The following is a 27,914-nucleotide window of genomic DNA, read 5'->3' as shown; positions in this document are numbered from 1 at the left end:
GCAAACACAAGTCATTTCCATTCAAATGATCTCATTTGATGGCAGATGAAGAAAAATGTCAAAACTAACCTCAAGCGGACGACAAGCTTTGTGATGAGGCGGCCGGCAAGCCAAGTGACTTGAGCGCAGCAAGTGACGCACGCCGCTCTTGTTCCCGTGATGCGTTCAAGAGCATGGGAGGATCACTTCTAATGGGTGCATATGTGATTTTTGGATACAAACTTTCAATTGTTGACTTATGTTGTATTTCCAAACTTCGTCCTAGCGAATGCAACATATTTTTGCTTTAAGTGTCATTTTGTAAGGAAAAAAAAATAGCTTACTGTTATTGTCCTCTCAAAATACTTCCAAAAAGTAACGCGCCCACCCCCAAGTGAATTCAATGCCGTCCTCATAATCTGTCCACAAGAGGGCGCCATTTCTCGCCTAATGACCTTTGGACTGAACATGAGAGGGAGGGAGGGAGGTCATTAATGAATCAGATTGAGACTTCCCGCTTGGATGACTTTTGAGTCACGTCTGGCAACATAACGGGAACAAAGATCTAGAAAGGAATAGAAATTTATTTGATAACTTATCAGCAAACAAGACATTTGCATAGATGATCACAAAAAAAACAGCAGTCGCTCAACGTTGACACAGCGAACAAACAAGAGGAGCAACGCTTGGTAACGTGTAGAATAAATAAAAAAAAAAAAAAAAAATTCCGGGAAACGTAAATAAAGAGCGTGGCGATAAATAGACCAAATACCGGAGGTGGACGAGAGCTCCGTAGAATAGGACCGAGCGTGCGTAAAAGCCATGCGCGAGCCCCATCCACCGTCCCCGGACAGCCACCCGGCCGAGGGCCGGCCCCAGACTTCCATCCACGGAGGTGAAAGAGAGCTCCGTAGCGTCCTCCGTGTCACTTAGAAACAAAGCCGCTAATGATACCGGTAGTACGTGGGGCCCTTCGTCATCCCGTGATCAATCTTTGTCCTTTTGTTGCCGCGCCGCGCCGCTGACGTCACTTGAAATTCAAATGACAGTAATCCCTTGCCACATCACGGTTGCACTTTTTTGGGGGGAAAATTTTTGAAAAAATTCACATATAAGTCGCCCCCCCCACCCAAACTATGAAAAAAACCGCGACTTGTGCCGTCCAAGACCACGAAATGAAAATCGATTTTGTGTTCTGTGCTTTCTTGGCATGTTTTTGATCGTCCTCACGCAGCTTGGGAAACAAACGCAATGTCAATTGGCATACTGCCGGTAAAAAGCCACCTTCACGCGCTCAATGTGGTGGCAAAGCTTGACAGCGGGCCCGAGCTTCAGGTCCATGCACTCCTGCACGGTGGGCAGCGTCAGCAGCAGCATGGCCTGGCCGTCGATGTCCTGCAGGGGCAGAGCAGAATGGCGTGAGACGTTGGGCTAGCGGGCTCTAGCTGGCAGGCGCTAGATGGCGGATCACCTGCTCCTGGAAGATGCTGGCCAGCGATGCGCAGTCAGTGGAGTTGATGAACTGGACCACCTCTTGCACGCTCCACTCCAGTGGGTTTCCGTCCAGAACCAGGGGCTCCTCCTCCTCCTGTGTACCAGTTGGCTTTTTCTTACCTTCAAGATGGCCGCGCCTCAAGCTCGAAGACCTCGGACAAGAGCGCAGCTCTGTCTCACCTGCACGTCTTCGTCTTTGGATGCTTGGTACTTGCCGAGGAGCTGGCGCGCAGACCGCCGTCGGCCCTCTGGCGCCTCCTGGCTGCCGGCGGCCCCATTGCTGGTGCCCAGGGGCTCGACCTTGCACAGGGCCGTGGCGCGACGCGGGCGGCCCCCGACGGTCTCCACCGAGGACGCGTCCGTCAGGTCGTCGCGAGGCTCCGAGCTGGTGGCCTCGCTGCCCGATGGCGACGCCCCGTCCTCTTCCTCGCTTTCCTTGACGCAAGACAGGAAGGATGGCGTAAGTGATCCATCCATCCATCCATCCATCCATCCATCACATAGATGGCAGTGGAAGCCAACCTGTCCTGAGCCAGCTAGAGTCAAATCCACCGCTGAAGATCGGCGCTTTTTCTGCACAAAAATGCTCTTCCTCTTCTTGCGCTTTGGTTTGAGCGGCTCTCCTGCTGCTGCTGCTGTGGCGGCGGCGGCGTCGTCCTCGCCTCCAGGCGGCTTGGGCAGCTTCCTTTTCTTGCCATAGTAATAAGCTGCACGCACACAAATGAAAAGAAAAAAGGTCATTTGTAAAACCAGCACGTCGTCGTCCGCTGCAGTCAAGCAAAATGAATTTGCCCATATTGCATTGAATGTTTTGTGCAGCGGCGACTCACTCCACTTACTGTATTTGGTTTTGGTCTGAACAAAGCAGCTCTCCGGGCACTTTTCGGGCACGAGCGCGGGGCCCACGAGGTTGGGGCAGCACTGCAGCTTGACGCACACTTTGCGACAAAAGTCCGGGATGAGCTCGGCCAGGCGGACGATTTTGATGCTGGATCGGTACGTTTTCCCTTTATATCTGAGATGGGGCGGGCGAGTTTAGCGGGAAGAACCCCGAGACGCTGGCTGGCTGGCTGGCTGGCTGGCTGGCTCGCTTCCTTGTCATCCTCACTCACTTGGCTTTCAGGGTCTCCTCCTGACAGTCCCAGCTGGGATCCTCCAGCTCCTGCAGCTCCTTGAGGACGCGGCCGGGCTTGTAGGCGGCGTTGATGAGCATGGTGAGGACCTGAGCGAGTCGCAAAGTCAGCAAAGCGGAGCCGGAGATCCTCGCGGCCGCTGTGGCCTTTACCTCTTTGAGAACCAGAGTGCACTTGCCAGGCCCCACCGTCTGCGGCAGCTCGGAGATGCGGCCCTTGTTGAGGTACGGCCCCGAGAAGCAGCGGTGGTTGACAAACACCTTGGAGCAGCAGAAGCGACCGCCGGCTGCCACACGGGGGGGGGGGGGGGGGGAAGAGAAGGTACACGTCAACGCCGCTCGGAATGTCAGAAAAGCCAAGTGGAGTCACCACCTGCGTCGTTGGGGGCAGGCTGGCAGTGATAGGCTGCCGGAGGCGGCTCCGCGGCGAGTGACGGCTGCGGCGCCAATCTGTCACGTTTCACACATGAGCCAAATGGCAATTCCAAAGAGACGACGTCACCTTTGGGAGAGCCCGAGGCTTACTCTTGCTCCGGCTGGACCACGACCATCTTCCGTTCTTTGCCACCTGCGCGGCGCGGCCAGAGAGGAGCAAACTGGGTCATCTTTCAAACAGGACGGATGAGGTGTTGAGACGCGCTTGGACGTACAGGCAGCTCCGAGGGGCGGGTTGAGGGGGTAAGCGTTGGCCTCACACCAGCCCACGGGAAAGATGTCCATGGACTCCACGTCCACGATGGTCTCGCAACAGCGCTTGGGCACACCTGTGGGCGGGCGGAGCAACGGCTTTGCTCGAGCGTCAAACTCATTTGTCTGCTCTTTTTTTTCCCCTTTTACCTTCCAGTCGAAGCCACAAGAGACGTCCTCGCACTCGAGTGATCCGGGCCACGCAGATCTCCGCCGGCCGCTCGGGGTGCGCCGTCTCCAGCCACGCGTCTTGGGCGAACGGCCGAGTCTGCCACGCCTGCACATGCCACATCCTTACGATTCAGACTTCCGGGACGCTACACGGACAGACGAACGGGGTGGACGCCTTACGTCGGGGAAGCAGGTGTCGGGAGCGGCTTCGGCGCCGCTCTGCTCGAGGTAGTCGGCCCAGTCAAAGTCTGGGGCCCGGTAGCCGCGCGGCCGCCCCAAAGCCACGCCGTTCTTCAGGCACCACTGGATGGGCACGATGCCCGGAGAGTTGGCGTGACACAACGCGGAGCGCGGCTCGCCGTCGCCCGCCAGGTCGTCCGCGGTGACTTGGAAGTAGTTTTCATCGAAAACCTGCAATGGGGGCGTCGGGGTTGACATCCGCTTCCGTTTCTTTCGTCACTGATCAGATTTGATAATGGTCACCTTGGTGACGGAAACGGGGCAGATCTGCAGGCGCTCCCACGGAGAAAGCATCTCCAGCTTCATGCCCACCTTGAAGGCGTGCGCAGGCAGGTCGGCGTGGTCCTGAGCGGGCGGGGGGGGGACTGTTAATCGTTTACAAAGTGCGAGATGGCGACAGAGGCGCTCGCTGACCTTGAACACCTCCGGCGGCACGGCGCTCGTCTCTCCGTCTCGTCTGGCGTCCTCCAAAGCTTGCTGCCAGTCGGCGGCGCTTTTGAGACTTTGCAATTCTGTGACCATTCAAAAAGGATGTTTCGAATATTTGGGTTTTTTTTTTTTTTTTGCAAAAGGGGTGGCGGCCGGCGGATGTTACCTGTGGGCGGCTCCAAAGCCAGCCGGTTCTCCCGGGCCCAGCCGAGGGGTCGCAGCCTGATGTCCAGGTAAAAGAGCCACGCGTCGCGAGCCCGGTGCTCGTCCGAGAGGCCGGCGAGGCGCAGACGGAGCCGGCCGCCGACGTTGCGGACCACGCGCACCGGCCAGTACAGAAAGGGGTCCGACGCGTCGCGGAGTTCCAGGACCGATCCCGGGACCATCAGGTCCACTGTGTTCTTCCCTCGCAGCGGCTAGGCAACCAAAAATGGAGCATGGCTTCAAGGTCCGCTAAATAATGTGCGATGGCGAACCAACATTTTTTGGAGCAAAAAACCACCTTCGCTAATGTGGCACTTTTGGGATGAGCCCAAAACCTTTCGGCACACTCACCCCCTCGAGCAGGTTCGCCGGCGCCGTCCTGGAGCCGGTCAAGTCGCCGACCAGAAACTCGGTCCAATCTGCGTGTTTCTCCTTGATGGCTGCAATGACGCACAAAACAAAAACACGTAGTAGAAGAAAATCAAGTGCTCTCAACACTTTCTACTTTGGATTGTTGACATTAGCCAAATGTTTTTTTTGCTTCAGCTTCAACTATGCCAGGTTTCCATTTGGCTTGTAAACATTGCTTTTGTTGCTGGCGAACTTCGCATGCACACAAGCACTCCTGTGTGCAGAAATAGATCAACTATTTTTACAGGTCCTGCGCAGCACCCACCCCCTTCTATCTGGTTCTCTGCGTTTCCATCCCAAAGGGAGCTTACACACACATGCTCACAAGTGCATAATTAACCTTGAGGGAGGGGCTTCTCACCCCCCACCCTCTCCCCATCACGCATGCACACGACAGGCAACCCCCCCTGCACGGAAGCTCAAGTCTCGCTAAATATATGCCGCCGCAAACAAGTATGCATAAAATTAGCATCTTTTGCTTTTTGGATCATTGTGGAGGGATCAAACTTTCGACTTCCATTTTTGTGCTGAGTCCAGGGATTTTTCCTTCTGGCTGGAGTGGAACAGGATTCGCTCGCCTTGCTGACCTCGAGGCGCCAGCCGCAGCCAAAACACGGCGCGAGCATGCGGGGAATGTCATCCTTGTCAATTAACACTTTATTGCACGCGCAGGCGGGCGGGAATGCCACGAGTCAACGACAGCATCCACTGGATTTTTTTTTTTTTTTTTTTTTAACGGGGGGTTGTGCTACAGGCTCAAACGGGCAATGCCCATTTAATAGAGTGCAACTTTTGTGCCGCGTCAGCGACAGACGTTTTTATCTGCCGCACGCAGTCGTCGTTATCGCAAACTACCACCAATGCAAGGTGCGCTCGTTTTGTGCCCGTCACTTATCTCACGCCGTGCAAGAGGCAAAAAAAGCTGGGAGGTCACATCCTATGAGGGAAAAGGTGGTCGGGGGGTGGGGGGGGGTAACGTGCAGCGCCTTACCTTTTCTCAGCTTATCTGACAGACAAAAAGAGAGCAAAGTGGATGGAGCAGCATGAAATGGCCGCAGACACTTTGGAGTGTTGTTAGTAGTTCCCAACCGCTGCGGGCTGTGAAATGGATCCACTTTCACAAAATATTGCCCCCCCCCCCCCCCCCCCCCGCCCCCCTCACTGGCGGTTGGGAAACAGCGCGTTGCGCAACGCACCTTGGGGGGGCGTGAGAGTCTTGCGGTTAGGGGCGCACCAGCCCACCGGGTGCAGCTCGGCGGTCATGACGTCGCACCAGAAGTCGGCCCTGCGGTCGTCGGCGTAGCCGCTGAAGCGCAGCAGCAGCAGCTGGCCGCACGTGGCCACCACCGTGGCCACCCAGTAGGTGTCGGGCGCCTCCTTGTTGGCCACCTCCAGCTTCATGCCGGGCTGGAAGCTGCTCTGCAGGCTCACCTCCACCTGTCCCACCACAGACACGCCAAGCATGCTAACCGCCGGTCAACCCGGGCTTTGTCATTCCTTCTTTTGGGTCGGACTCACGTGTTTGAAGGCGCCGTGTGGGGCGCTGGCAGCCCCCATCTCCGCCATGTGCTCCTGCCAGTTAAACTCCACCTCCTCCTCTTGCTCCTCCACGGCCTCCGCCTCTGATTTGACAACAATACCCACAGCAGAATGACGCACGGAGGAGGCTCGCTATTTTTTTTAATTATTTTTCTTTCCAGGAAGTAGCAAGGATCCCTGGAAAAGGACACCTAAAATGGCTGCTAAAGCCAAAATGGCTGACGTCCTGCCTCTTTTCAATCACGGCTTGTGTGGTGGGTCTGCTGAAGGCAAACAGGCTTTACTGGGATTTTTTTTCTGAGTTTCCTCACCTGAGTGGAGCGCCGCCTCCTCCTTCCCGTTAATGGGACAGGCGGGCGGCTTGGGCGCCTGATCCTGGGCCAGCGACTGCATCCTTGCAAGCTGGAGACCTCGTCACCGCATGGCACGCTTCGTCCCAAGCGCCTGCGGAGCAAAAACACAAGCGTCGCCATAAAGTTGCCGACAAATAAAACGAGGGGGAAAGTGGTAAGGCGCAAATGCCTAGGCAGAGGTGACGGCCGCTCTTTCTAGCACAAAAATGCTGTTATCATTCCCCGCAAGGCGTACGATGTCCCGGCGGCCGCCGCAGGCCGCGCGTGGCACGGCCGCCATCAGATAAGCGGCAAAGTGGCAGAACTGGAAAGACACGAGCTGCACTCAAAATAGTGCATTCATCTCACGCTTTCTTTTGACACGAGAGGGAAAGCAAAAACAAGTAGCGTCATTATACAATCATACAAACATCAATTTAATTGTCTGGGAAATCTAAAAAAAAATGATTACACAAAAAAGCAGAAGAAAATTGTCATTTGAAGAAAATCTCAGAAAATTCTATGAAGTTGTTTTCGAACAAGTTGGGCTGTCACGGCAAAAATAAAAAGAAATAATTGGACGCTTGGAGGATGCTCCTCCGCTTTGATTTGCATTAAGAAAAGCACGAGGAAAGAATTTTGCCAAATTTATGATGTGTGCAAACGTATTTGACACGCTTGATCCTTTTCTCTGGGGGGCCTCCCAAGAATGTTCTCCTTCCTTCATGTTTGTTTGAAGAGGCAAAATGGCCGAATGACTCGCGCGCAAGCGTTCCCCCCTCCCCACATTCGATCGATCCATTTTTGTTGTTTCATGCTGGGCGGGTTTGGAATCTTGGATTATTTGAAGGCCAGAGAAGACTGGAAACAAATCTGCGTGATGCTAATGACTCATGTTGACAAAATGAACCCAAACCGCATCAGCGCGGCCTTCCTTGAAAGACGTGCCTTACGACTGTCCTCGACAAAGCAAATGCCAAGCTTGTTTTTGCTAAAGGGGCTTCGACTTGCATCTTTCTTCCGCTCATCGATGAGCCGGGTGCACGCGGCTTGCCTGAAAGCGGCGCCAAAAGCTTTAATGGGGGATTTAGCAGATTAGCTAGCGCCGCACGGCCGCGCCTTAGATTGCATTAGCGCCTATTCAAGGGTTCTCCTCTTTTAGACTCACCCGCAGAGGTGCCCTGGCCGGGAGCTTCCTCCGATTCCAACACCTGCGGCTGCCGCTGCTTATTCGACCTCTGGCTTTTCCTCCTCAATGACGCCTTGGGAAAGGAGCGGATTTTTATTTTACACCAAAAAAGCCTCACGATTCAGCAAAAAAGACAACCATATTAAGGGGGAAAATGGAAAAATGGGGAAAAAGATGCAATCAACTTTTCAAACTAAAAGGTTGTACTTTTGAGAAATTTTTTCAGCAACCAACGAAGTCATCTGAAAAGTTTTCTGGATAAAAATATGTATTGTCTAGAAAGAATAGGTTTTTTTTTTTATAGGAAAAAGGTTAAAATAGTGTCGCAATTTCCATTTAAAAAAAGAAAAAAGAATTTCCATTCCGTCGATCTGATTTAAAAATATCTTTTTTTGGAGGGATTGTCTCATCCAGCTCAGCCTTCATTTTAATCTGCCCGAATAAAAGGCAGCTCAACTGCACCATTTTGCTCATACAAAGCGATCAAAGTGAAAGCGGATGTTGTCGCGTGGTGGGGGGGGGGGCCGGAGAGAGGAAGAGGAGGCTGAGGAGCAGGCTGCCTCGGCAGCGTCTCATGTACTTTGCACACTCCAAACTGCGGCGGAAAAAAACCCGCACGCGCTCGCCCCGTGCACACTTTGGATTTAATTCACTAAATCTCGCGTGTGCGCACCAAAAGAGACCAAAGCGGGCAGTTGGCACGGCGCGGATGTATTTTTTCCTCGCTCAAAAGATCTTTAAAAGTGGCAATTAGTCAGCGCAGCGCCATGTTGCTCGGAGTGACGCTGCCTTTGGTAGTTTCACTTTTTGGGAAACGCACCTTTCGTTCGCCACCACTTTTTTTTTTTTTTTTTTTAAGTGAGTCATCAGCATGAGGGCCTTTAAGCTTATTTCTAAACGGCGGTCGATACGCGTTCAAAAACGACATTTCCGGGTCAAAAATGACAACCGCATCACAAAGACGGTTATCAGCACGAGACACTTGAAGCAAGTTAAGCAAGCGAAAACTCCCCACGAAGCGTCAACGGAGCTTTCAAACAAGAGGAATTAAATCCCTCCGTGGTCAGTTGGTCGACAAAACGCAAACGGAAAGAGCCCCCTCCCTCCCTCCCACGCAGCGGAGTCGTCACCTGTCTTACCTGTCCCGAGTTTTTTCTCCCCCTCCCTCTTGTTATTCCAGGACAGTTCCGGCCGGAGCCCCCGCTGGGTGTGCTCGCCTCGCCTCGGCACTCAGCACGTCTCTCCGCTCCCGCTGCTACCCCCGTTCCAATATGGCATCTGGCTTCTGCGCAAGCGCAAAACATCGACCCCTCGTCTGGAGCCTTCAATGACCTTTAAGTGCAGTCAAAAACAAACAAACAAGCATTTCGCAAGTGAGACACAGCTGCAGTTCGGGACTCAAGTCGACATTTTGATCAAGATACTGCCAAATTAAACCATGAAAACACTTGCAAATACATCTAATTGACCAATATTAGACTTTAGTTCACATCAAGATATTAGCAAAAACATTCAAAGCTCGTTTTTCGGCTCACACGCAAAAGCACCGTAGAGTTTACCCGTATTTTCTGGTCAACTTTTCTTCCTCATGCTCTCTCTCCAGCATTCGCGTAAATTGCTTCATCCGCGTCTCTTCCTTGTTCAAGTCAACAGTAGCCTCTAGTGGCGAAGAGCAACGCAGCAAAGCTTTATGACGGAGACAGATAACGAATGAAAGAGAACAAAGTCAGCTTTAACGCCGCTCTTTGGTGCTTTCACGTCACGTGGAAGAAAAGAAACCTCAAGGAACTATAGTCCCCCCCCAACATCGCAAATGTGATTTCATTTTTGTTTCGTGGTTGGTTCCGGAAACCCCCTTCAGAAACTCGTGACTGTCACACACAACCACATTGCCATTATCATCCTCCAATAATATTTGGCAACTTTTCAGAACTAGATCCCATGATGACAGAAACAAAGTCATAATAAGTGAATTTCCCGAATCTACGAATAAAGTTCCTGGACGTGAATTTTTAAATGCAATTTTCATGCCATTTAATGCAATGTAACAAGTATTCCTGGAAGCGCATGATTATCATTTTCAGATCACGACATGAACCCCTCCTTCCGCCTACTCTCCGAAAACAAAAACTCAAAAACCCGAGCGAGCGAGCGAGCGAGCGAGCGTCCGAGGCTGCAGGTTGAACAGATGGTGGGCGCATGCGTGTTTTGCCATTAATCTGCTTTCCCGTGCGGCTAACAGCGGATTAATGTGCCTGCTTTACACCCAAATGAGGCTCTTTGTTGAGTTGTTAAATCTTAAATTGCTTCTTCCAGGATAAAACTTAAGTGAAATAATCATTTAAATGTTTTGGCTTGAACCAGATACGTTTACAACCGACATTCAAAATCAATTTAGAAAATATAAACTAAATGATTAAAAATAAATCACCACAGGTAGGGCCAAAATGCCGGACCACAACCGGATGTATAGCAAAAGGTAAAAGCATGTGCCCTCTTACAAGACGGAAAAAATATATAAGACAAAAACATAAAATGAGGTTACAGGTGGCTTTACTCGGAAAACTATTATTTATTAATAGTTGCTGAACGGCTGCCGCGAAATACTTTTATTTTGACAGGCAATCCGGAAGCTACCCTTTGCAAGCAGTGTTTACTTGACATTTGTTTTTCTTCTGCAGAAACGTGTATGAAAGGCGAGAAAATCGACTTGTATGTTTGCTTTTGTTGCCTAATCAGCAACCCTGACGGTCGAATTTCAAACTCAAACTAATCACCGTAAGGCAACATTGCGGGGACTTAAAAAAAAAAAAAAAAAAAAAAGACATCAAGGATTTGGCAGCGAGCTGCGCTTTTGTCTGTCGGCTCAGCGCGGCGCGGCAGTATTCGTCGCCAGCATCCATGGACATGTACGGCCACAGCGGTTCTTTGCTGGCGAGGAGGTTGTCCGATGCCGGAGAGTTGGAGGTGACCAACATGAGCGACATCAACGCGGCCAACCCGCACGGATGCGACAACGGCGCTCTGACTGACCGCTTCGGGGTCCTCATCCAGGGCCTCCTGGCCATCGTCGCCTTCAGCACTCTCATGTGTGAGTGGCAGGCAACAAATGCATTTTGGAAAAATCATCCCGTCCCAAAAAGAAACACAAATGAGCAGGAAACAAGGCTAAATGACTTGCACACGTGGCGTCTTGTTTACGTTCCTCGGAGCGCGCAGCAAATCCGCGACTTCGAACTTAACTTGCGCATTGCCAACGCTTTATTCGATTGTGGATTCGTGTGAGTTCATGCACTCACTTTTAAAAACCTCTAGCCAAAAAATATATATAAAAGCACCAGCAGATAAAGTACATTTGTAGTTTGTTCAACGATCTTGCCTTCGAGAAAAAAAATGACCCCCGCCCCCCGTTGTTGTGCTTAACAGCTACTTGAGTTAAACCTGTTGATATAATCCGTCTTTCTTTTGTGATGAGTGTCATTTGACTTCCTGTTACTTTTTTTTTTTTTTTTTTTAATCCTCTCTCCCTGAAGGCTGCAGATGTCAAAGTCCACACCGTTCAACTGTTCAATTGTCTTCCTCAAGGCGACGGTGTATTTAACAGGAAGGAATAACGGCTGACTGGCAGATAAATAACTTGTGACATCCAGAATGTGGGCCGCCTCATGAGCCTCCACTCGGTTACTTATTAGCCCCTCGAGGCAATTGTACTTCTGGAGACAGTCAAAACTCCGCAGTGATATTCGTGGTGCTTTGCAGAAGATAAAGAATACATGTACAGCTTGAGGCTAAAGTGTCTTGTCAACACGCTAACTTGTTTTGCAGTGAAAAGGTTCCGGGAGCCCGCAGGGATCCGCCGACCGTGGAGGATCTGGTCAGAAATGTTCATTTGCTTTGCGTTTGAGTCGAAAAACTCTGGTGGAAATTGTCTCACCATTTCGTTCCAGGTTTTTTGACACATCCAAGCAGGCCATCGGCGCCCTGTTCATCCACTTTGCTAACGTTTTCCTGTCCACGCTCACCAAAGAGGACCCTTGCTCACTGTCAGTTGCACTCTCTCGGTTTTTTTTCTTCATCTACGTACGGCAACCCTTTTATTGAACGGACGTGTGTTGTTGCCGTTTTGCCAGGTACCTGATGAACTTCCTGCTGGACGCCACCGTGGGCATGCTGGTCATCTGGCTGGCCGTCAAGCTGGTGTCCAAGGTGGTGGAGCACAAGCAGTGGACGCTGCTCACGTTCGGCGAGTACGGTGAGTTGACTGAAAGCGCAAGTCAAGCAGCAGGGGTGTAGTTCCAGTTGTAACCACTGGAGGTCACTGTTGACATAGGGCAGGCCTTTCAAATGATGGCTTGAAAGCAGAGCTCCATTCAGTTGCTTTTTTTTTGTGTGGCAGGCGACCCCCCGCAGGCGGCGGCGTGGTTGGGCCAGTGCGGCACGTACCTGCTCATCATGGTTCTGGAAAAAGGCGTCATCAGCCTGGTGCTGCTGGTGCCGGGATGGTCCAAAGTATGCGCGCGTCCCGAATGAACGGAAAGAAAAGTGCGCCGCCGTTGTTGTGAAATGACGGCGTTGCGCTTTCCAGCTGCAGGCCGTTCTGCTGGGCTACATCACAAACCCTCAAGTGGAGCTGGTGCTGGTCATGCTCATCGTGCCCTTCATCGTCAACGTAAGTCTTCTTCTTTGCTGACGCCCCACCCCGCTTCTTTGCTGACGGCCATTTTGTCGCAGTCGGTCATGTTCTGGGTGGTGGACAGCCTGACCATGAGGAAGTTGAAGAGCATGAAGAGCCCGGACGACTCGTGCCACGTCACGCCCAAGAAGGGCGGCGGCGGCGCCGAGGAGTCACGGGTGAATGCGACTGACATTTGAGATGCTTTGCTTTTTTTCTTAGCTTCTCACCCGCTGAAGTGTTTACGTAGGTTCTTCTGACGGCGGAGACGGACGAGAGCGAAGAGGAGGCGGACGACGGCGCCCCGCCTCCCGTGCAGTTCTCGGGAGCGCAGGCCAGGCCCGACTGGGTGGCGGTGTGACGCCGCCGCCTCCACCTGAAGCTGCACACGCAAAGCGCCTCCACACACTCCCTCCCGCGCATCAACTTCAGACAAGGTCGCCCCAGCACAACAAAGACGATGCACCTGAGGGCGCTGTACTTGAAAATGGGACATCATGAATCGATGTTGGTGCCGGGGACTTTTTGGCATCTACCTTTTGATGGAAGATGGCAGCATTTTCCCGGCACGTGCTGCCCTCCGGCTACTTCCGACCAACTTCCAAGAAAGACCACAAGTTTGTTTTTTTTTTGTTTTTTTTAATTTCTCTCGTTTTTGTTTTGAATTAGAGGCAAGAAATCATGTCATCATTTGTTTTGGTTATTGACAGAAACATTTTATGTGGTAAAACATTTTTTTTTGACCTATCCCATTTTTGAGTGGCAGAAACAGGCTTCCATAAATGCCACAAAATATGTTGAGGAGTTGAAACATGAATGTTAGCTTCATGCTAATTGTTGCGCATTATTATGATTGCCACTCAGCAGTTGCTTTGACTTTGGCCAAGCTAACTTTCCTTCCAAATGATTCTTCATTCTATCGTGTATTTATTTGCATCATGTGTACGACTTTTTTTTTTGTATTCCAGTCTTTTTAAACCTTGCAGACTTCAACTTTACTGTTCTCGTTGGACCAAAGGTGTTGTATTTGCTATTTGAGCTTTTTTTTTTTATGTCTGCCAGTGGTCACAAGGTGCTCCTTACAGAATGTAATGTGTGGCCCAAAATAAAAGTTGACTGACGCAGGAAGACGGCTGGCTTGTTGAGAACTAGTACTGACCGTAAAAAGTTGACCGTATAAAAATGTCCAGTAGAAAAAGAGAAGACACCAGGGTCCTAAAGAGTACCTGAACCAAGCGGGGGCTTCTCTCACGCGTTGCTCCCGTGCGGCCCGTCGCCCGTGTCGAACATGTGCGAGGCCACGTAGTCCTCGTAGCGCCCGTCCACCACTTTGGCGCCGTTGTTGCCGGCGAACCAGCAGTCCACGCTGTGCGCGCCGCCGTAGATGCGCCGGCTCTTGCGGACCACCGGCACCGAGCGGCCCCTCACCTTCAGGAGCGCCGAGGAGGGACGGTCCCCGGCCTCTCCTTCCACGACGCTCACCTCCTGGTGCAGAAACTGGCCTGCGAGGAGGTTGAAGACTCAAAAGCGCCGCACGTGGTAAGAGGATCGAAAAAGTCGCTTACCCAGCAGGCCGTGGCAGCCGGGCGAGAGCCCCTCGCTGTCTTGGATGTAGAAGCCCAGGTGGTCTCTCTGGTAGGGCGCCGGGTTCTTGTAGAGGTGCAGCAGGACCACCAAGGCCACGCGGGCGCCGATCCTCAGCGTCACGTTGCGGCCGCCGACGATGGCCAGCGACAGCGCGCCGCTCTCCACCGAGGCGCTGGAGTGGCACGGCAGCACCAGGCGGTCGGCGCCGTCCAGGATGACCTTGGTGGGCGTCACCTCCACGTAGGCGCGGCGGGGGCGGTCCACCACCACCGCGATGCTGCTAAAATAGGTGCGCCGACGCTTACGGCTGCCCGCCGGCGGCGGCGTGCCGATGAGTTTGCCGTTCACCGTCACGCCTGGACAAACGCACGGCCGACGTTTTGAGGCCGCTTGGGCTGAAATAGCAGGCGGGCTTCTTTCCCTACCTACCGGAGAATTTGTGATCGGAAAGCAGGCGGAGGACGTGGCCGGGCTCGCCGTTGATGTTGAAGCAGACGGCCGTCTTGCTGAGAGGGAAGTCCACCACAAAGTGAGGATCGCCATCGGCTGGAGACAAACGGGGGAACCTTTCAGACATTTTGACCCGGGATGAGAGGTTATCTATCGGCTGGCTAGGAGGCGCTTTCATGGCGACTTGTGAGAAAGCACAAGATGAAGAGGCGTGTGATGACAGAGCGAGCGTAATGACAGGGCCGCCGCCGCCGCTTCCCTTCTATTTATTAGCCGTGCAAATGATAGGCCGCGCGCGCGCACGCAAAGCCGACGTGGCGTCACCTGATGTTTTGGAGATGGTGAGGGACTTCTTGGCGGGTCTCCTGTCAACTTGATCTGCGAGGGAGAGCAAATGCCGGTCCGTTGCCTTCCACGTCAAAACATCGCAACAGGACAAAGGAGCCTTCATTCATTTGGTGTGGTCTTACCTCTCAGAGTTAAACTCTGTCTGTCGACTTCTTCGCGTAACGTTCCTTCGTCGTCGTCGTCGTCTGGCACCTCGTCGCCGTCCGACGAGACCTCGTCCACCAGCATGTTGGTGAGAGGGGTGAGGAAGCGGTACGCCAGGGAGAGGTCGGTGGCCCGCCGGACGTGTTCTTCCCTCTCCCGGCTGGTTCGGCCGAGCAGACGCAAACGAAGCTCCTCCTTGAGCGTCAGGAACGCCCACACGCGCTCCGCCAAGTCCGCCGCCAGCCGCTTCAAAGCTTCCCCCGATTCGGGAAAGCTCCGGGCCGCCGCCTTCACCAGCTCGTCGGCCTCCGACTCCCGCCGCCGCAGCGCCGCGTCCGTCTCCAGGACGAGCTTCTTGTCGTCGTTGTCGGCCGTGACCCGAACGCGGAGAGCCTCGGCGGCGCCCGACTTGCCGGCGACGACCAACTCGGAGCCGTTGAAGTAGTTGGCGTAGAAGTGGCGGGTGACGCCGTCTGCGGACACGTAGTCCATCCTGACGTGGGACAGCAGCGGAGTGGCCATCTCCTCGTAGAAGCTGGACACACGAGTGTCGCTCTTGTTAGCTTAACTGTCGCGCCAGCGTTTGTGTTCAAATATTTGAAATATAAGCCGGCGCATCGGCGTTTCCTTCCGCCTCTCAAATCCGCTCTTAAGGCCACCTGTGGCCCCTCCGGGGAGTTTGCTCACCTCCATAAAAGACCTCCGTCGTGACACCCAAAGCCGTGTTTGCTCAGGACGCGCGAGGCCTATTATCTGCAAGCCTGCTCAGACGCGGCTTACACAACACAGGCGCATTCCTCGCTCCGCTGTGCAAACGAGAGCCGAGGGCTCCAAGGCTTAATCAGAGCGGCTGTCAGCGCCGACGCGTCGCTGCTCTTTGTGCGGACGGAGCGCGATAAATGACGGACGAGGATTAACGAGACTGAGCGCTGAAGGAGCTGCGAGAAAGGAATCAAACTGCTACATTCGATTGAATTCTGAAAAGCTGTTCAAATCAACATTTTGCACCAGTTATGTACCTTCTGAGCATGGCGCTGGCGTCGTCTCCGTGGCGGATGTGCTTCGTGGCGCCGCAGTTCTCCAGGGCCATGCGCTCCAGCAGCTTGTAGTCGGCGTCGGCGCCGATGCCGACGGTGAAGACGCAGAACTTGTCTAGCGCGGCCGAGCGGGTCTTTCCCAGGATGGCCGCCGACTGCGACTCGCCCACCGTGGGCCGTCCGTCCGTCAGGAAGATGACGAGCGAGACGCCGTCGAGGCGCTGGCGGAAAAGAGCCGAGGCGCTCTGGATGGCGCCGTCCGTGTTGCTGCCTGCCGGGCGGGCGCGCGTGCGCACGCGTCACGCATCTAATTTTCAACCATCCGTGTGATGTTCCTACCTCCGCTCGGCATCAGCGCGTAGATGAACTTCTTGGCGTCTCGGATGTTGAGCGGCGTGACGGGCACCGGGCCGCTGGCTCGCCACACTTTGATCTTGTTGGAGAAGCTGATCAAATTGAAGCGATCGACGGCTCGCAGGTCGCGCAGGATGGCCAGCAAGGCGTCTTTGGTCTGGCCAGCGAAAGGTAGCGCAATGTTAGCTTGCAATTTACGAGGCGAACGTTGCAATATTAGCCCAGAAAAAAAAGAATCCTGCTGATTGATGGCGTTTTCCACCGAGCATTGTGGGAACATTATGTTTGCGTGTTGTATAATTTGGCATTGCAATCATGATGGGATGTATCCACTCCCGGTCAGAAGCAGACACTTGACCCGCCATGAAGGCGGCCATTGTGCGAGCGCATCAAACCCCGCTCGTTGTTCGTCCGGCGAAGGTCGGGGCGGGGATCACGGCAACGGAGCCTAGCCTTGTGTCAAACCTTCCATGACTCGATGGAAGCTGACCTTCCCGCCTGCCTCACAACTCGGCCTTGTTCCACTGTTGTTCACTCACTCACTCACCCTCTCCCCTCCCCACCCCACCCCACCGGTTGTATGTAAATGTATGACTTTCTTCAAAGTTGAATTGCAGAAAAATATATTTCAGAACTGCTTTTAACAAATTCCGTGTCACGTGTCAGCTGAAAGACCTTGTTAGCATGTCACCTGTTTGATCTTGGCACCCAACATGGAAGCGCTGGTGTCGATGACAAACACCACGTTCTTGGGCACGGCCGGCAAGTCTTTGGGCGCAAAGTAGTGGACAAAGTGGCCCTTTTGAACCTGCCAATGAGTCACAGAGTCCTTAGAGTTGGCAAGCGGAGCCAAGAAGGAGACAAAAGAGGTCTTACCCGCACGTCTCCGACCGCCGTGTCCCTCTGGACGTCGTAGCGGACGACAAAATCCCCCAGGATGCCGTCGGTGGTGATCTTGGCCTGCTGAATGATGTTGGGGCCGAAGGTGACCTTGCAGGCGTTCTTTTCCCTTCGGACCGTCGTGGTGACGGGAGGATCCGTCTTGGCTGCGGCACAAAGACGAGAAGCGCTCGCCATTCGTTGTCTCGCGGGGGGCTCCGTTTCGCCAGCGCGACAAACCTGGCGCCCTGGCCGGGCCGGTCCCGCCGCTTCGGCGGAGAGGAAGCACCTCCAGGGCGGTGATGGGCAAGTGGTCCACCACGGTGACGTCCACCCGCAGGCGGCTGACCAGCTGCAGCGGCCGCAGGGCCGTCACGTGCTCGTAACGGCCCAGCCGGCGCTGCAGCAGCTCCTCGTACTCGAGCAGGAAGACGGCCCGCTCGCCGCCCGGAATGCTGGCCCCCATCCGGAACACCTCCGAACTTGGACGGAAAAAAGAAAAGACAATTTGGCTGGGGTCTGCAGTCCTTGAGCATATACAATTCGAAAATAAATATCAGAGCAGGAAGGAGTTCACACACACCTGGGGTCACCTGACTCTTTGTCCCGAGCTTTTCCGTCTGGCCGCTTGAGCCTCCGCCGCTCCTTCGGCGCGACCCGACTCCGGTAGACACGCCCTGCGATGATCCTGGTTTGAGAGGTCAAAGTTCCAGGATTAGCATTTAACTGCATTTTCTGCCCTCGTCGCAGGTTTACGGCACGCCGAGGCGCCCCGGGCCTTTGTCGACACTTTGACGTCTCCGTGGCGGCGGCGGCTTTCTCACGAGCCGCACTCATTGATCCCGATGTCATCGGCCCGAGCCACAAAAGGTGTTTCAAACAAACTAAACTTGTTCACTTTGAAAAAAGCCCAAACTTGCGCGTGCTGCTTACATGGTGAAGTTGGAGACGAAAGCGCCGGCCGGCACGGGGAAGCGGAAGACACCCTCGCCGGCGGCGGCGTGCCGGTTGAGCATGACGCAGCGCACCGCCGTGAAGGCGTAGCGGGAGATGACGGTGGTGTTGATGGACAGCTCCTGGACGTGAGGTCTGGCCTCCTGCCCCAAGTCAAAGGCGACGACTCGCATTCAAGAACTTCCACAATATTGGTAATCATACGAAATGAATCAAAGTACGTATTGTACCTTCACCAGGATGTTTTTCACCTGTCGTGGAACTCTGTGCGGTGCCTGAAGAAACAATCAACAAAAGTTCATTTGGTTCACATCAAACAAAAAAAACCTAAGCAAACACTTACCATGTTGAAATCAAAGTGGTCATCCAAATGGTCTCCTGGTGGGAAATGGTCCACTTGGCCAAGGGCGCACAAGAGCAGTGAAGCCAGCAGCAGCATGGTCTTCATCTTCCTGGCTTTGCTCGTGTCGCAAAGTTAGTGAGAAGATTCGACCCTGCAGCCTGCGCCCACCCACTGCAGGAGAAGGAGGAGGAAGAAAAGGAAGGACGGGGTCTTAGACCAAGCAGCAGCACTTGTTGTTCACTGATGCCTTCACTGACCGTCGGAATTTAGACGCTCGCTTGCAGAATCTGCCGCTACCTTGTGGACGTGACAGAAAGTTACAACGTGGAGACGCCATTTGGCTCTTCAACCAACTTTCAATTGGATTCAGTTATTTCTTACTAGCTAGCCGGCTAGCTAGCGTGACATCAGTGTTGCACATCTTGCAAAGCAAACTGTGAGTGGGCTTGTCCAACACTGTTTACTCGCTCCCAATGTGCAGGTCAAGCTTCAAAGTTTGCTTCCCATCTGCTTGCAAGTATTGATCGTGTGGATCCGAACCATTTGCAAGGGATTTTCACTGTTCGCTAGCAGGACGAGCTGAGCGCTAAGAACATGAAGCCAAAAGAGATTTTTCTTTTTCTCCTCATCGCGCTCTTGGGCCTCCATGAGCACCGTTGCTTTGAGTTTGTCATCGACGGAGAATGGGAGGACGAGGTGAGTGGGGTCAAAGGGGCTCCTAATGCCTGGTGACATGTTTTCATTAACGCTCAACTTCCTCTCAGCAGTCAGATCTTCTCAATCACGGTGACAGACACAAGGTGAGATCTTCCTGTATTACTGTATCGACTGAACCGATTTTTGCCCCGAGGAATCGTTCAAACGGCAAACCAATGAGACGATCGGTTTCAGAAATTAGAGAACAAAGAAAATGGCGCCTGACGACTTGTCTGTGTGTTTTAGAGAGCCATCTTGACCAGCGAGGAACAGGAAGACTTTGAGGTATAACCCCTCCACTTGTTGTTTTCACCTCTCAACACTGTGACAAGAGTTTGAGCTCAGCTCCCAAAAATCAATAAGTTCAGAAGTACACTCCCGTGACTGACGGGTTAGTGACCTAGTTCTCGAACAGATGGTTCCAGGGATTTCTGTTTAAGTTCATCAAGATCAAGGGTTAGCGGACCTTCACCTTCACAACTTGCTCAAGAATGTCCTTCATTGAAAGTTCCCATCTCAAACTTTTGCCAGGCCATCCGCGGAGATGACATCACCGTCAAGAGCTACAAGGTGGAGAGTCGGATCACGTCGCGGTTCGCCCACACCACCGTCCGGAGCTCGGTGGTCAACTCGGGCTCCAAAGCCCAAACCATCGGCTTCAACGTGCAGATCCCCAAACGAGCCTTCATTACCAACTTCACCATGTGAGAGCGTCCGGAAGAGCGAGAAGGCGACACGCAGAGTTAATGGCAGTTGCTTTTTGCGCCCGCCCCAGGAACGTCAACGGCATCGTCTTCACGGGCTCGGTGAAGGAGAAGACGGTGGCCAGGAATCTGTACGCTCAGGCACGAGCCAAAGGGAAGGCCGCGGGCATCGTCAGGTACTGGGCCAGATAGATCTCCAAACCAAAGCAGACTTGAGGGGAGACTGGAATGTTTCCGCACAACAGATCAAACTCCCAGGAGATGGAGACCTTCAAGACGGAGGTGTACGTCCCTCCCGGAAGCAACATCGAGTTTGAGCTGCATTACCAGGAGATGTTGGAGAGGAAGCTGGGATTCTACCAGCACTCGCTGCACCTGCAGCCCGGGAGACTGGTGCCTCAGTTGCAGGTACCCACGCCTTTCCAACCCCAGCAGCCGCAAAGTGCAAGGCCCGTGTCCGTCTCTAGGTGGACGTTTACATCTTTGAGCCCAAGGGAATCGCCACGCTGGAAACGTCAAACAACTTTGGGGACAAGTTTGCCGAGCTGATCGCAGTGACGCAGTCCCCACAGAAGGTAAGACTGACTCCACATCAAACGGTGGCCGTGGAAACCTCGCTAGCAGGTCCGCCCCCCTCCCTCCCTCCCTCCCTCAGGCCCACGTGGTCTTCAAGCCCAACTTGAACCAGCAGAGGAAGTGCGACAACTGCACGCAAAGCGCCATCGACGGCACCCTGAATGTCAAATATGACGTCAAGCGGGACAGCAACGCCGGCGAGCTGCAGGTAGCCCACCCACCGACCCACCGGCACATTGCCGTCAAATCGCCACTGACGGAGACCCCGTCGGTCTCGCTAGGTCTCGGACGGCCACTTTGTCCACTTCTTCGCACCTTCCAACATGTCTCCGCTCCCCAAGAACATTGTGTTTGTCATCGACGTCAGCGGGTCCATGTGGGGGGTCAAAATGAAACAGGTAAGTCGTCGTTTACAACGGCGGTGGTCCGGTAGGACTGACTTGCGGTCCTTTTCGGCAGACGGTGGAGGCCATGCAGGCCATCTTGGACGACCTCACGGTAGAGGACCAGTTCAGTGTCATCGACTTCAACCACAACGTGCGATGCTGGAACGAAGACTTGGTCCCGGGATCCTCCGTACAAATCTCAGACGCCAAGCGATACGTCCAGAACATTAAACCGGTCGGAGGTACCGTGACACAAGTCCGGATTTGGAAGCTCAGAACATTTTGGGTTGCTCACGAGTGACGTTTCCCCCCCCCAGGCACCAACATTAACGAAGCGCTGATGAAAGCGGTGCAGATGCTCGTGAGGGCATCTAATCAGGGGCTCATCGATCCTCGATCGGTCTCCATGATCATCCTGGTGTCGGACGGAGACCCGACAGTGGGTGAGTCTCGTGGCGGGGGCCAATCAAAGGGTGTTGTTTAGGTAGCCGCTCAAGACGGACGCTTGCGCAGGCGAGATCAAGCTGAGCACCATCCAGAAGAACGTGAAGAAGGCGATGAGGGACGACTTCTCCTTGTTCTCCTTGGGCATCGGCTTTGACGTGGATTACGATTTCTTGGAGCGCATCGCCATGGACAACCGCGGCATCGCCCAGCGCATCTTCGCTAACCACGACGCAGCCGAGCAGCTCAGGGTAGGCCGCCGTTTCCGAACCGCCGGAGCCGGCCGGGAACCTGTCTTGACACTTTGCGTCGTTCCCTGCAGAACTTCTACAGCCAGGTATCCAATCCTCTTCTGCGGAAGATCACCGTCCAGTTCCCGGAGGACTCCGTGTCTGACGTCACGCAGAACCAGTTCGACAAATTCTTTGGGGGCTCCGAGCTGGTGGTGGCCGGCAAGGTGCAACCGTTGGAGGGTGACACCTTGACCAGCTTCACCACCGCATCGGGTGTGAGTGCCACGCACGCATCAGGGGGGGCAGGGGAACGTTTGCTTCTCCGTCACAATCTTCTCGTCCTACAGGCCCTGCTGGACATCACCTTGGAAACGGAGGTAGACACTTCCAAGCTGGACATGGAGCTGGCCAAGCAGCAACACTCCTTCACGGGCTTCGCCAGGCAGCTGTGGGCTTACATCACCATCAAACAGATGATCAGCGAGAGGTGTGCGCGATAGAACGGCAAAACGAAACGGCCAACGGAGCGGTCCGTCATAGTCCTCCGCTTGTCAGGTCTTTGGCGCCAAGCGCCGCCAAGAAGAGAAAGATCACCCAGCGCATCCTGGCGCTGGCCATGGAGCATCAGTTTGTCACACCGCTCACGGCGCTGCTGGTGGAGAGCGAGGACAGCAAGGAGAGGCTGCTGGCCGACTCCCCGAAGGACCCCAAGCAAGGCTGCTGCTCAGGTGTTGGCCCCGCCCCACCCCGCCTGACGCCGCCGCCAGGAGTCGTAGCGACTTGCTTCATCCATAACGTGTGCGGTCAGGGAGCGGATTGGGAGGAGGTTCCAGGACTTTGCCTCCGGTGAAGGTCGTCTACCAACCTCCGCCTTGGGTCCAGATGACCACGCCGGCCCCGCCCAGCCATGTGGAAAAAGGCCCGGAGGAGTGGACCATGTTAAAGACGGTCAACTTAGGTACTGCACATATGCACACCAACCTATCCTTGCTGTTTTGTGCTCTTTGTGAAACACCCAAAGGTGCCACGAGCCGGTGCTCGTCTGCTTTCCTATTCTCATATTTGACAGGAACTATGTCGAAGTGACACCGAGTATTTTCAAAGCCTGAAGCAGCCAAAGTAGCACAAACAATTGATTGAAAGTCAGATCGGCATCTTACCGGCTGCTCTGGAGTTTGGAGTTCTGTTTGTCCTTCCGGTCTCGTAGAGCTGCGGCCATTTTTGTAGTCCTTTTGGCAGCATGTCTCACTTTGCCTTGACAAGTAGTCGACATTGCACACTCACACCTTTGGCTTCACCCAGTGGACAACGACCCTCACTTCATCGTGCACCTGCCTCAAAGCAACATGGACGTCTGCTTCAACATCGACTCCGAGCCCGGTCACATCCTCAACCTGGTGACCGACAGAGGCGCGGGTAGGACGACGCCGGCCGGCCGGCGCCTAACCGCTCGCACGGCAAAACGTGACTTTGCGTGCGGCCCCGCCCGCAGGCCTGGCGGTCAACGGACAGTTGATCGGCAACAAAATGGCGCACGACGGAAAGCGGAGAACCTACTTCGGGGTCATCTCCGTCTACTACCAGCCGGACGGCATCGGCGTCGCCGTCAGCGCCGACGACATCGCCTTCACCGATGGCAAGAACAACCACAGCTTCACCTGGGGCGCCACGGCCGACATCATCCAAAACGGGTAAGCGGATGAGGCCTGCCTGCGGGATGACGCCTGATGAGGTCATCGCTCGTTCTTCCATTCAGGGTGAGGATCTCCATCGTGAAGGACGCGCAGGTCACCGTCACCATCAACCAGAGCATCAAGGTGACGGTTCTTCTCCACCGCGTGTGGAAGAAGCACCCTTTCAACGTGGACTTCCTGGGTCTCTACCTCCCCAATGACAACCAGTACTCGCCACTGGTCCACGGCCTCATAGGTACTCACTTGCATGAAATTGGGCCGTGTAAGCTGCATCGAAAGGAAATAAGACAAGGTTAGGGAGGAATTGGAGATAGAGTGGTACCTTGGGAGATGTGTTAAATGGGGGGGAAAAATGCCTAGGATGACTTTAGAGATGATGTGGCTTGAAATGAAGTTAAGGCCCTTTCCACTCATTTCAATGGGGAACATTTCAAGCCAATTGAGTGCTGGGCTTCAAGGTATTTCTCCCACAATTAATGGAGTGGATGGCAATCAAAATAGACTGGACATGATGAGCAAAACACAGCGTTTATTGGAGAGGTGCTGAGCTTCCTAATGAAATCAATGTACACAAATATTGCTCCTTCGCGACGCTAAAAGATTGGGTGTGGGCCATGTGGCCCCTTAGGTCAGTTCTCCCAAGAGCCTGATGTGACCATTTATGACATCCGCGATGGCGCCGACCCCCAAAAGAAGGAGGCCACCATGGAGGTGAAGGGCAACAAGCTGCAAGTCACCAGGTAGGTCAACCCCCCCCTTACAATAAGACAGGTTTTAGGTCCTAACGGTGGCGCCCTCTGCTGGCCGCGCTCGCCAGGGGCTGGCAGAAGGACTACAGACGCGACAAGCGACGCGGCTCCGACGTCTACTGCTGGTTCGTGCACAACAGCGGAAAAGGATTCATCGACGGCCACTACAGCGCCTACATCGTCCCTGACCTCGACAGCTTCCTCTCCATGGAATAGGAGAGTCCTCAACAACAGGAGAAAAAGAAAAGAGAAAAAATAGGACTTTTTTTTTCCCACCAATGTCTTATTTGCGAGTTCATTAATCCCAAAGTTGAAATAATGATTGGTCACGTTGAATTGATAGAAAACGTATCATCAAAGCAATCTGCCGGTTTGAAAAAAAGAAAAAGCCAGATGAAAAAATATTGCAACTCTGACGTAGTAGATTAGAGAAGGAGAAAAAAGTTTGCTCAAGCCAGTTTGGAGAAGTCCTCATAGGCGACATCCACGCGCGTTCCCTTTTGTGGACCCTAAGGACGACAAGACACGGTTTTACTTTCTGGGTCGCCGTAGCAACGACGAAAAAAAAAAAAAGAATCGACTTTGTGGGCAACATACCACTTTTTGGCTACATTGCGCTGTGAAAGTGAGAAATCATTTTTCTTCTTGTAATAAAGACTCGCTTGTCCTCCACGCTTATGTCAATTTGCTGAGTCGTTTGTGAAAATAGTCACAAAGCCAAGAGGAAGAGGCATTTTCTTGTATGCCATGCAAATCCACTTACGGAATCGAGCGTTAGCGAAGCGCAGAAGTTCTTCTCGTCGATGCCCTCCAGCACGGCCTCCGTGTCACGGAACTTTCCGTTGACAATCATCACGCGCTTTCCTGCGGGGACGCCGCTTAGGTTTCCGACACATTTCTCGCTTGTAGCAGCCAAAGGTCATCGCCTACCTGGTGCGGGTATCACCGTCTCCACGTGGTTCTGGTCCAGTTTGAGTTTGTCCCCAGAGTCGATCATCTTCACCACCGCCGTGAATTTCTCTCGCACCTCCTGCGGGGCGCCGAGCGGTCAGGACGCGCGTGCCGAGACGCTCGCGCGTGTGCGCGCTTACCATGATGACGGCCTTCTTCTTGTGGTACTTGTCCCCAAGCCTCTTGGTGACCACCTTGACCACAATGTTGGGCTGCAGCCAATGGTCGGTCTTGGTGGGCGGCGGCTGCTGCTGCTGCTTCTTCCTCTCCTCCATCTGAGACGCAAGGCGCCGACGTCAGCCGGGCCGGGCCGGGCCGGGCCGCACGCCCGCACGCGTTCCGAGTCGCGCCGGACCCTACCTCGATGATCTGCTCCAGGGCGGACTTTCGCTTCTTGTCCCGCGAGTCGGAAGCAGAGGACGGCTCTTTCCTCTTCGCCGATGACGTCTTGGCCAGAGCACTTGGGGCCAGGAGGGAACTACGGAGAAACAAAGAAAACGATGGCTGACGACCATTTTAAATGAAGAAGAAAGTGTCTTGTAAGAAGAAACATTTTATACTTCAAATGCAAATACGTTTGCAGCCCCTGTACCTTGATGTGGAAGGACCTGCTAGCGATGTGCCGGCGCCCAGGTTGAACGTGACTGCAAAAGAAGGAAAGCCGGCCACGCGCCATCAGAACAACGTCAACGTATATTCGGCACGTGTGGGGAAACGCACCTTTTTCCTCTTCATGCTCTCGCTTCAGCTCGGTGTAAACCGGGTCTTCCTAGAGAATTGAGGAAAACTTCAGATGAGCGTGCGTCAGGGTCGGAGGCCGTGTTTGGGACTCACCGCCTCCTCCTCCTTGCCGTCGCGGCCTCTGCGGACCTGCTCCTCGATGAACTTGGCGCTGCGCTCCTCGTCGTCCAGCTCGTGCTTCTTCCTCCTCGCCAGCTCCTCCTGCCGGCGGAGGGTCTCGGGGTCGCGGTCGATGTACTGGATGTACCAGCCCTTCGGCGTCTCGTCCACCTTGCAAAGACCTGAACGGAAGCCGTCGGTCGCGAACCATTGTCCCATCTGAGACGTTTCCGCGACCGACTCGCGTACCTTGTCGCCCCAGCCACTTGGTGAACGTGGTGAGCGTTTCCCAGCGCGTGGCGTTCATGTGGATGTGTTGGCGGTCGCTGATGTACTCGTTGTATATGATGTTGTTGTGAACGCGCTTTGTCCCTGGACACACACAAAACGGAATCATTTTGACATGGTGCGCAATTTTACGACCTGTAGCTCAATTACTTAGACGTATTTAGATGATGTCGCTAAAATCCAATCTTCTTAGCTATTGAGTAGGATCGCGTGATGGCCAAACGTACCGAATCGGCGCCGCAGCAGCTCCACAAAGCCATTTTTGAACTCGCTGCACAGAAAAACAACAGCAAATGTATTTCATTGAATAGATATGTTTTCAGAAATGATGTCGCTGAGCTAACTAATCCAAAATGCCCAATGGTCCACTTGCTTTGCTCGCTGAAAACATACATTGATCACTTTGTTTACACAAGCACTGCTGAGGAAACCTACTTGGAGAAATAGTCCATGAACTTGTTTGGGCATTCCGAGGCGAGCAGCAGCTGCCTCTGGTGGGACTCGGACATGCAGTGACACTTGAAGCCATTCTGGTGGCACACACACACACACACACACACACATAAATAAATACCAAATTACGGGATATTAAAAATGAGCGTTTGAGGCAACAGGTCGTAGTAGCTTCGTTTAAGGGCGGCGGGAAAACTCACCTCATCTCGGCATTGTTTTTGACACATTTGACAATACCACCTCAGTTTTTGGAGACCTTTGGATTTTATCCGGTTGCTTATCGCCTTGGGTGAGAAAAAATCGGCTTTCCCCATTTTGGCCTGCTAAAACTAAAAAGAAAAATCGGTTTTTAACTAAATGTGCCCGTGGAGACGAAGCGTAAATACGGTTGACTCTGCCCTTTCCGGGATTCGTACGTCATTATCTCGCGAGAACATAAATTTGACTTCTTCTTTGGTTAATAAGAGCGTATAGGTCCATTGCGCCCTCTGGAAGTCGCCAGTTGAGTTACAAATGGTTTAAATTTCAGTTGCACTCCCATTCCCTGGAAAGAAAGGACTTGTTGGAGAGTCTTGTCTTGAGATTATTATTCAATAATGTTAATTGAAGACTAACCGAATATGTGCTGCGTGTGGTTTAAAAAACGTACATAGGTCTTTTGGAATTTGGCCCGTTGTCTCCCTCGTGTGGTGCTTGGTGGTATCGCCAGTTTTGGAGTGCCATGATACTCCACATGAGGTCGACAGCGAGTAGCTCAGGTCCAACTATCATCTGTGGAGCCTGGAGACATTTGGACACAAGGAAAACAAATCAAACAGCCTACATTTGTATATATAAATGCAAGGGCAAATGAGACCAATTCAATCATTATGGTAGCAAGAGATTTGATGTTGCGCTCAGCCTGTGTGTGCCATGTATGACTGAATGAGGCCGTATTGAGGTCACACTGTCTTGAAGACATTCTTTCGCTTCACTGACTCCTCACCGCCACCCAGCATCCCTCCATTATTTGTCATTCCATCCCTTCATCATTATTCACCGTCAATAATGATTTAGGGTCTAATTATAGAAAATTTCTGTTCATCTTTAAGCATGCGTGACAAATTACAGGTTTCATATTTTAGGGGTATTCGTATTGGAAAGATGAGGTGTGTAGCAAAAGGTCAAAGTTCATTGCTTTGATCACAAAAAGCAGATGGACCAAAACGTATGTTAAATTTGACGCCAACTAATGAAAGGAAGGGAATTCCTCAGAGGCGAGTCAAGACAAAGATGTGTGTGTGTGTGTGTGTGTGTCAAAGTATATACACGCACACACACACACA

The 27,914-nt window shown here is 53.2% G+C and overlaps 6 protein-coding genes and 1 long non-coding RNA gene across 15 annotated transcripts in view; 3 read left to right on the top strand and 4 right to left on the bottom strand.

The window, feature by feature from the left end:
• Positions 1–278, bottom strand: part of prkcq (protein kinase C, theta) — a 5,462-nt gene extending 5,184 nt beyond the window's left edge. Inside the window, exon 1 of the mRNA XM_037242765.1 lies at positions 70–278. The gene's annotated coding sequence lies outside the window, so the exon portion shown is untranslated. The remainder of the gene's footprint in view (positions 1–69) is intronic.
• Positions 1–9,569, bottom strand: part of sfmbt2 (Scm like with four mbt domains 2) — a 15,965-nt gene extending 6,396 nt beyond the window's left edge. The window contains exons 1-23 of one of the 7 annotated variants that reach the window (XM_037242756.1): positions 9,367–9,568; positions 8,947–9,139; positions 7,787–7,880; positions 6,598–6,730; positions 6,266–6,369; positions 5,944–6,184; positions 5,739–5,753; positions 4,688–4,776; positions 4,299–4,548; positions 4,118–4,215; positions 3,947–4,048; positions 3,644–3,874; positions 3,443–3,569; positions 3,256–3,369; positions 3,131–3,173; positions 2,979–3,055; positions 2,759–2,892; positions 2,586–2,695; positions 2,313–2,488; positions 1,996–2,180; positions 1,654–1,908; positions 1,451–1,593; positions 1,075–1,374 (exon numbers count right to left, since the gene is read on the bottom strand). In XM_037242756.1, coding sequence (XP_037098651.1) covers positions 1,344–1,374; positions 1,451–1,593; positions 1,654–1,908; positions 1,996–2,180; positions 2,313–2,488; positions 2,586–2,695; positions 2,759–2,892; positions 2,979–3,055; positions 3,131–3,173; positions 3,256–3,369; positions 3,443–3,569; positions 3,644–3,874; positions 3,947–4,048; positions 4,118–4,215; positions 4,299–4,548; positions 4,688–4,776; positions 5,739–5,753; positions 5,944–6,184; positions 6,266–6,369; positions 6,598–6,679 — 2,607 coding nt within the window. In that variant the 5' untranslated portion in view covers positions 6,680–6,730; positions 7,787–7,880; positions 8,947–9,139; positions 9,367–9,568 and the 3' untranslated portion in view covers positions 1,075–1,343. Of the gene's footprint in view, positions 1–1,074; positions 1,375–1,450; positions 1,594–1,653; positions 1,909–1,995; positions 2,181–2,312; positions 2,489–2,585; positions 2,696–2,758; positions 2,893–2,978; positions 3,056–3,130; positions 3,174–3,255; positions 3,370–3,442; positions 3,570–3,643; positions 3,875–3,946; positions 4,049–4,117; positions 4,216–4,298; positions 4,549–4,687; positions 4,777–5,738; positions 5,754–5,943; positions 6,185–6,265; positions 6,370–6,597; positions 6,731–7,786; positions 7,881–8,946; positions 9,140–9,366 lie in introns of those variants that run through there. The other 6 variants (XM_037242751.1, XM_037242753.1, XM_037242755.1 and 3 more) reach the window with 6 other exon arrangements.
• Positions 1–13,607, top strand: part of LOC119116976 — a 13,717-nt gene extending 110 nt beyond the window's left edge. Inside the window, exons 2-3 of the long non-coding RNA XR_005096392.1 lie at positions 5,927–5,929; positions 12,862–13,607. This is a non-coding gene — a long non-coding RNA (uncharacterized LOC119116976). The remainder of the gene's footprint in view (positions 1–5,926; positions 5,930–12,861) is intronic.
• tmem110l (transmembrane protein 110, like) lies at positions 10,439–13,607 on the top strand. Its single transcript, XM_037242841.1, has 8 exons — positions 10,439–10,898; positions 11,633–11,681; positions 11,755–11,850; positions 11,938–12,059; positions 12,204–12,316; positions 12,393–12,476; positions 12,539–12,658; positions 12,730–13,607. Exons 1-8 carry the CDS (start codon positions 10,709–10,711, stop codon positions 12,838–12,840), a joined length of 885 nt encoding a protein of 294 aa, XP_037098736.1. The 5' UTR covers positions 10,439–10,708; the 3' UTR covers positions 12,841–13,607.
• Positions 13,529–27,914, bottom strand: itih5 (inter-alpha-trypsin inhibitor heavy chain 5). Of its 2 annotated transcripts, none has more exons than XM_037242750.1 (16): positions 27,900–27,914; positions 22,775–22,868; positions 18,576–18,746; positions 18,463–18,507; positions 18,212–18,375; positions 17,862–17,966; positions 17,519–17,760; positions 17,276–17,445; positions 17,091–17,207; positions 16,385–16,556; positions 16,028–16,316; positions 14,987–15,543; positions 14,841–14,894; positions 14,496–14,612; positions 14,045–14,422; positions 13,529–13,981 (listed from the first exon to the last, which is right to left on the bottom strand). In XM_037242750.1, exons 3-16 carry the CDS (start codon positions 18,678–18,680, stop codon positions 13,728–13,730), a joined length of 2,769 nt encoding a protein of 922 aa, XP_037098645.1. In that variant the 5' UTR covers positions 18,681–18,746; positions 22,775–22,868; positions 27,900–27,914; the 3' UTR covers positions 13,529–13,727. The 2 variants fall into 2 exon arrangements, with proteins under 2 accessions (XP_037098645.1, XP_037098644.1); XM_037242749.1 differs by lacking the exon at positions 27,900–27,914 and adding an exon at positions 18,833–18,872 and having other exon boundaries at positions 22,775–22,921.
• Positions 19,076–24,616, top strand: itih2 (inter-alpha-trypsin inhibitor heavy chain 2). 2 transcript variants are annotated; one of them, XM_037242748.1, is made up of 21 exons: positions 19,076–19,271; positions 19,343–19,375; positions 19,518–19,556; positions 19,803–19,975; positions 20,047–20,151; positions 20,221–20,383; positions 20,443–20,550; positions 20,631–20,759; positions 20,833–20,949; positions 21,011–21,179; positions 21,255–21,380; positions 21,451–21,632; positions 21,704–21,889; positions 21,962–22,101; positions 22,170–22,342; positions 22,423–22,572; positions 22,917–23,030; positions 23,107–23,305; positions 23,371–23,543; positions 23,937–24,048; positions 24,126–24,616. In XM_037242748.1, the coding sequence occupies exons 1-21, from the start codon at positions 19,170–19,172 to the stop codon at positions 24,271–24,273; spliced, it is 2,841 nt and encodes a 946-aa protein (XP_037098643.1). In that variant the 5' UTR covers positions 19,076–19,169; the 3' UTR covers positions 24,274–24,616. The 2 variants fall into 2 exon arrangements, with proteins under 2 accessions (XP_037098643.1, XP_037098642.1); XM_037242747.1 differs by having other exon boundaries at positions 19,087–19,271; positions 19,340–19,375.
• kin (Kin17 DNA and RNA binding protein) lies at positions 24,330–27,019 on the bottom strand. Its single transcript, XM_037242822.1, has 12 exons — positions 26,790–27,019; positions 26,572–26,666; positions 26,364–26,407; positions 26,098–26,220; positions 25,843–26,030; positions 25,729–25,777; positions 25,601–25,652; positions 25,369–25,486; positions 25,149–25,283; positions 24,988–25,087; positions 24,821–24,921; positions 24,330–24,566 (listed from the first exon to the last, which is right to left on the bottom strand). Exons 1-12 carry the CDS (start codon positions 26,901–26,903, stop codon positions 24,507–24,509), a joined length of 1,179 nt encoding a protein of 392 aa, XP_037098717.1. The 5' UTR covers positions 26,904–27,019; the 3' UTR covers positions 24,330–24,506.

This window comes from Syngnathus acus, chromosome 23, assembly GCF_901709675.1.
Source record: "Syngnathus acus chromosome 23, fSynAcu1.2, whole genome shotgun sequence".
Lineage (NCBI taxonomy): Eukaryota > Metazoa > Chordata > Actinopteri > Syngnathiformes > Syngnathidae > Syngnathus > Syngnathus acus.
This window is presented reverse-complemented; position numbering and strand designations above follow the sequence as displayed.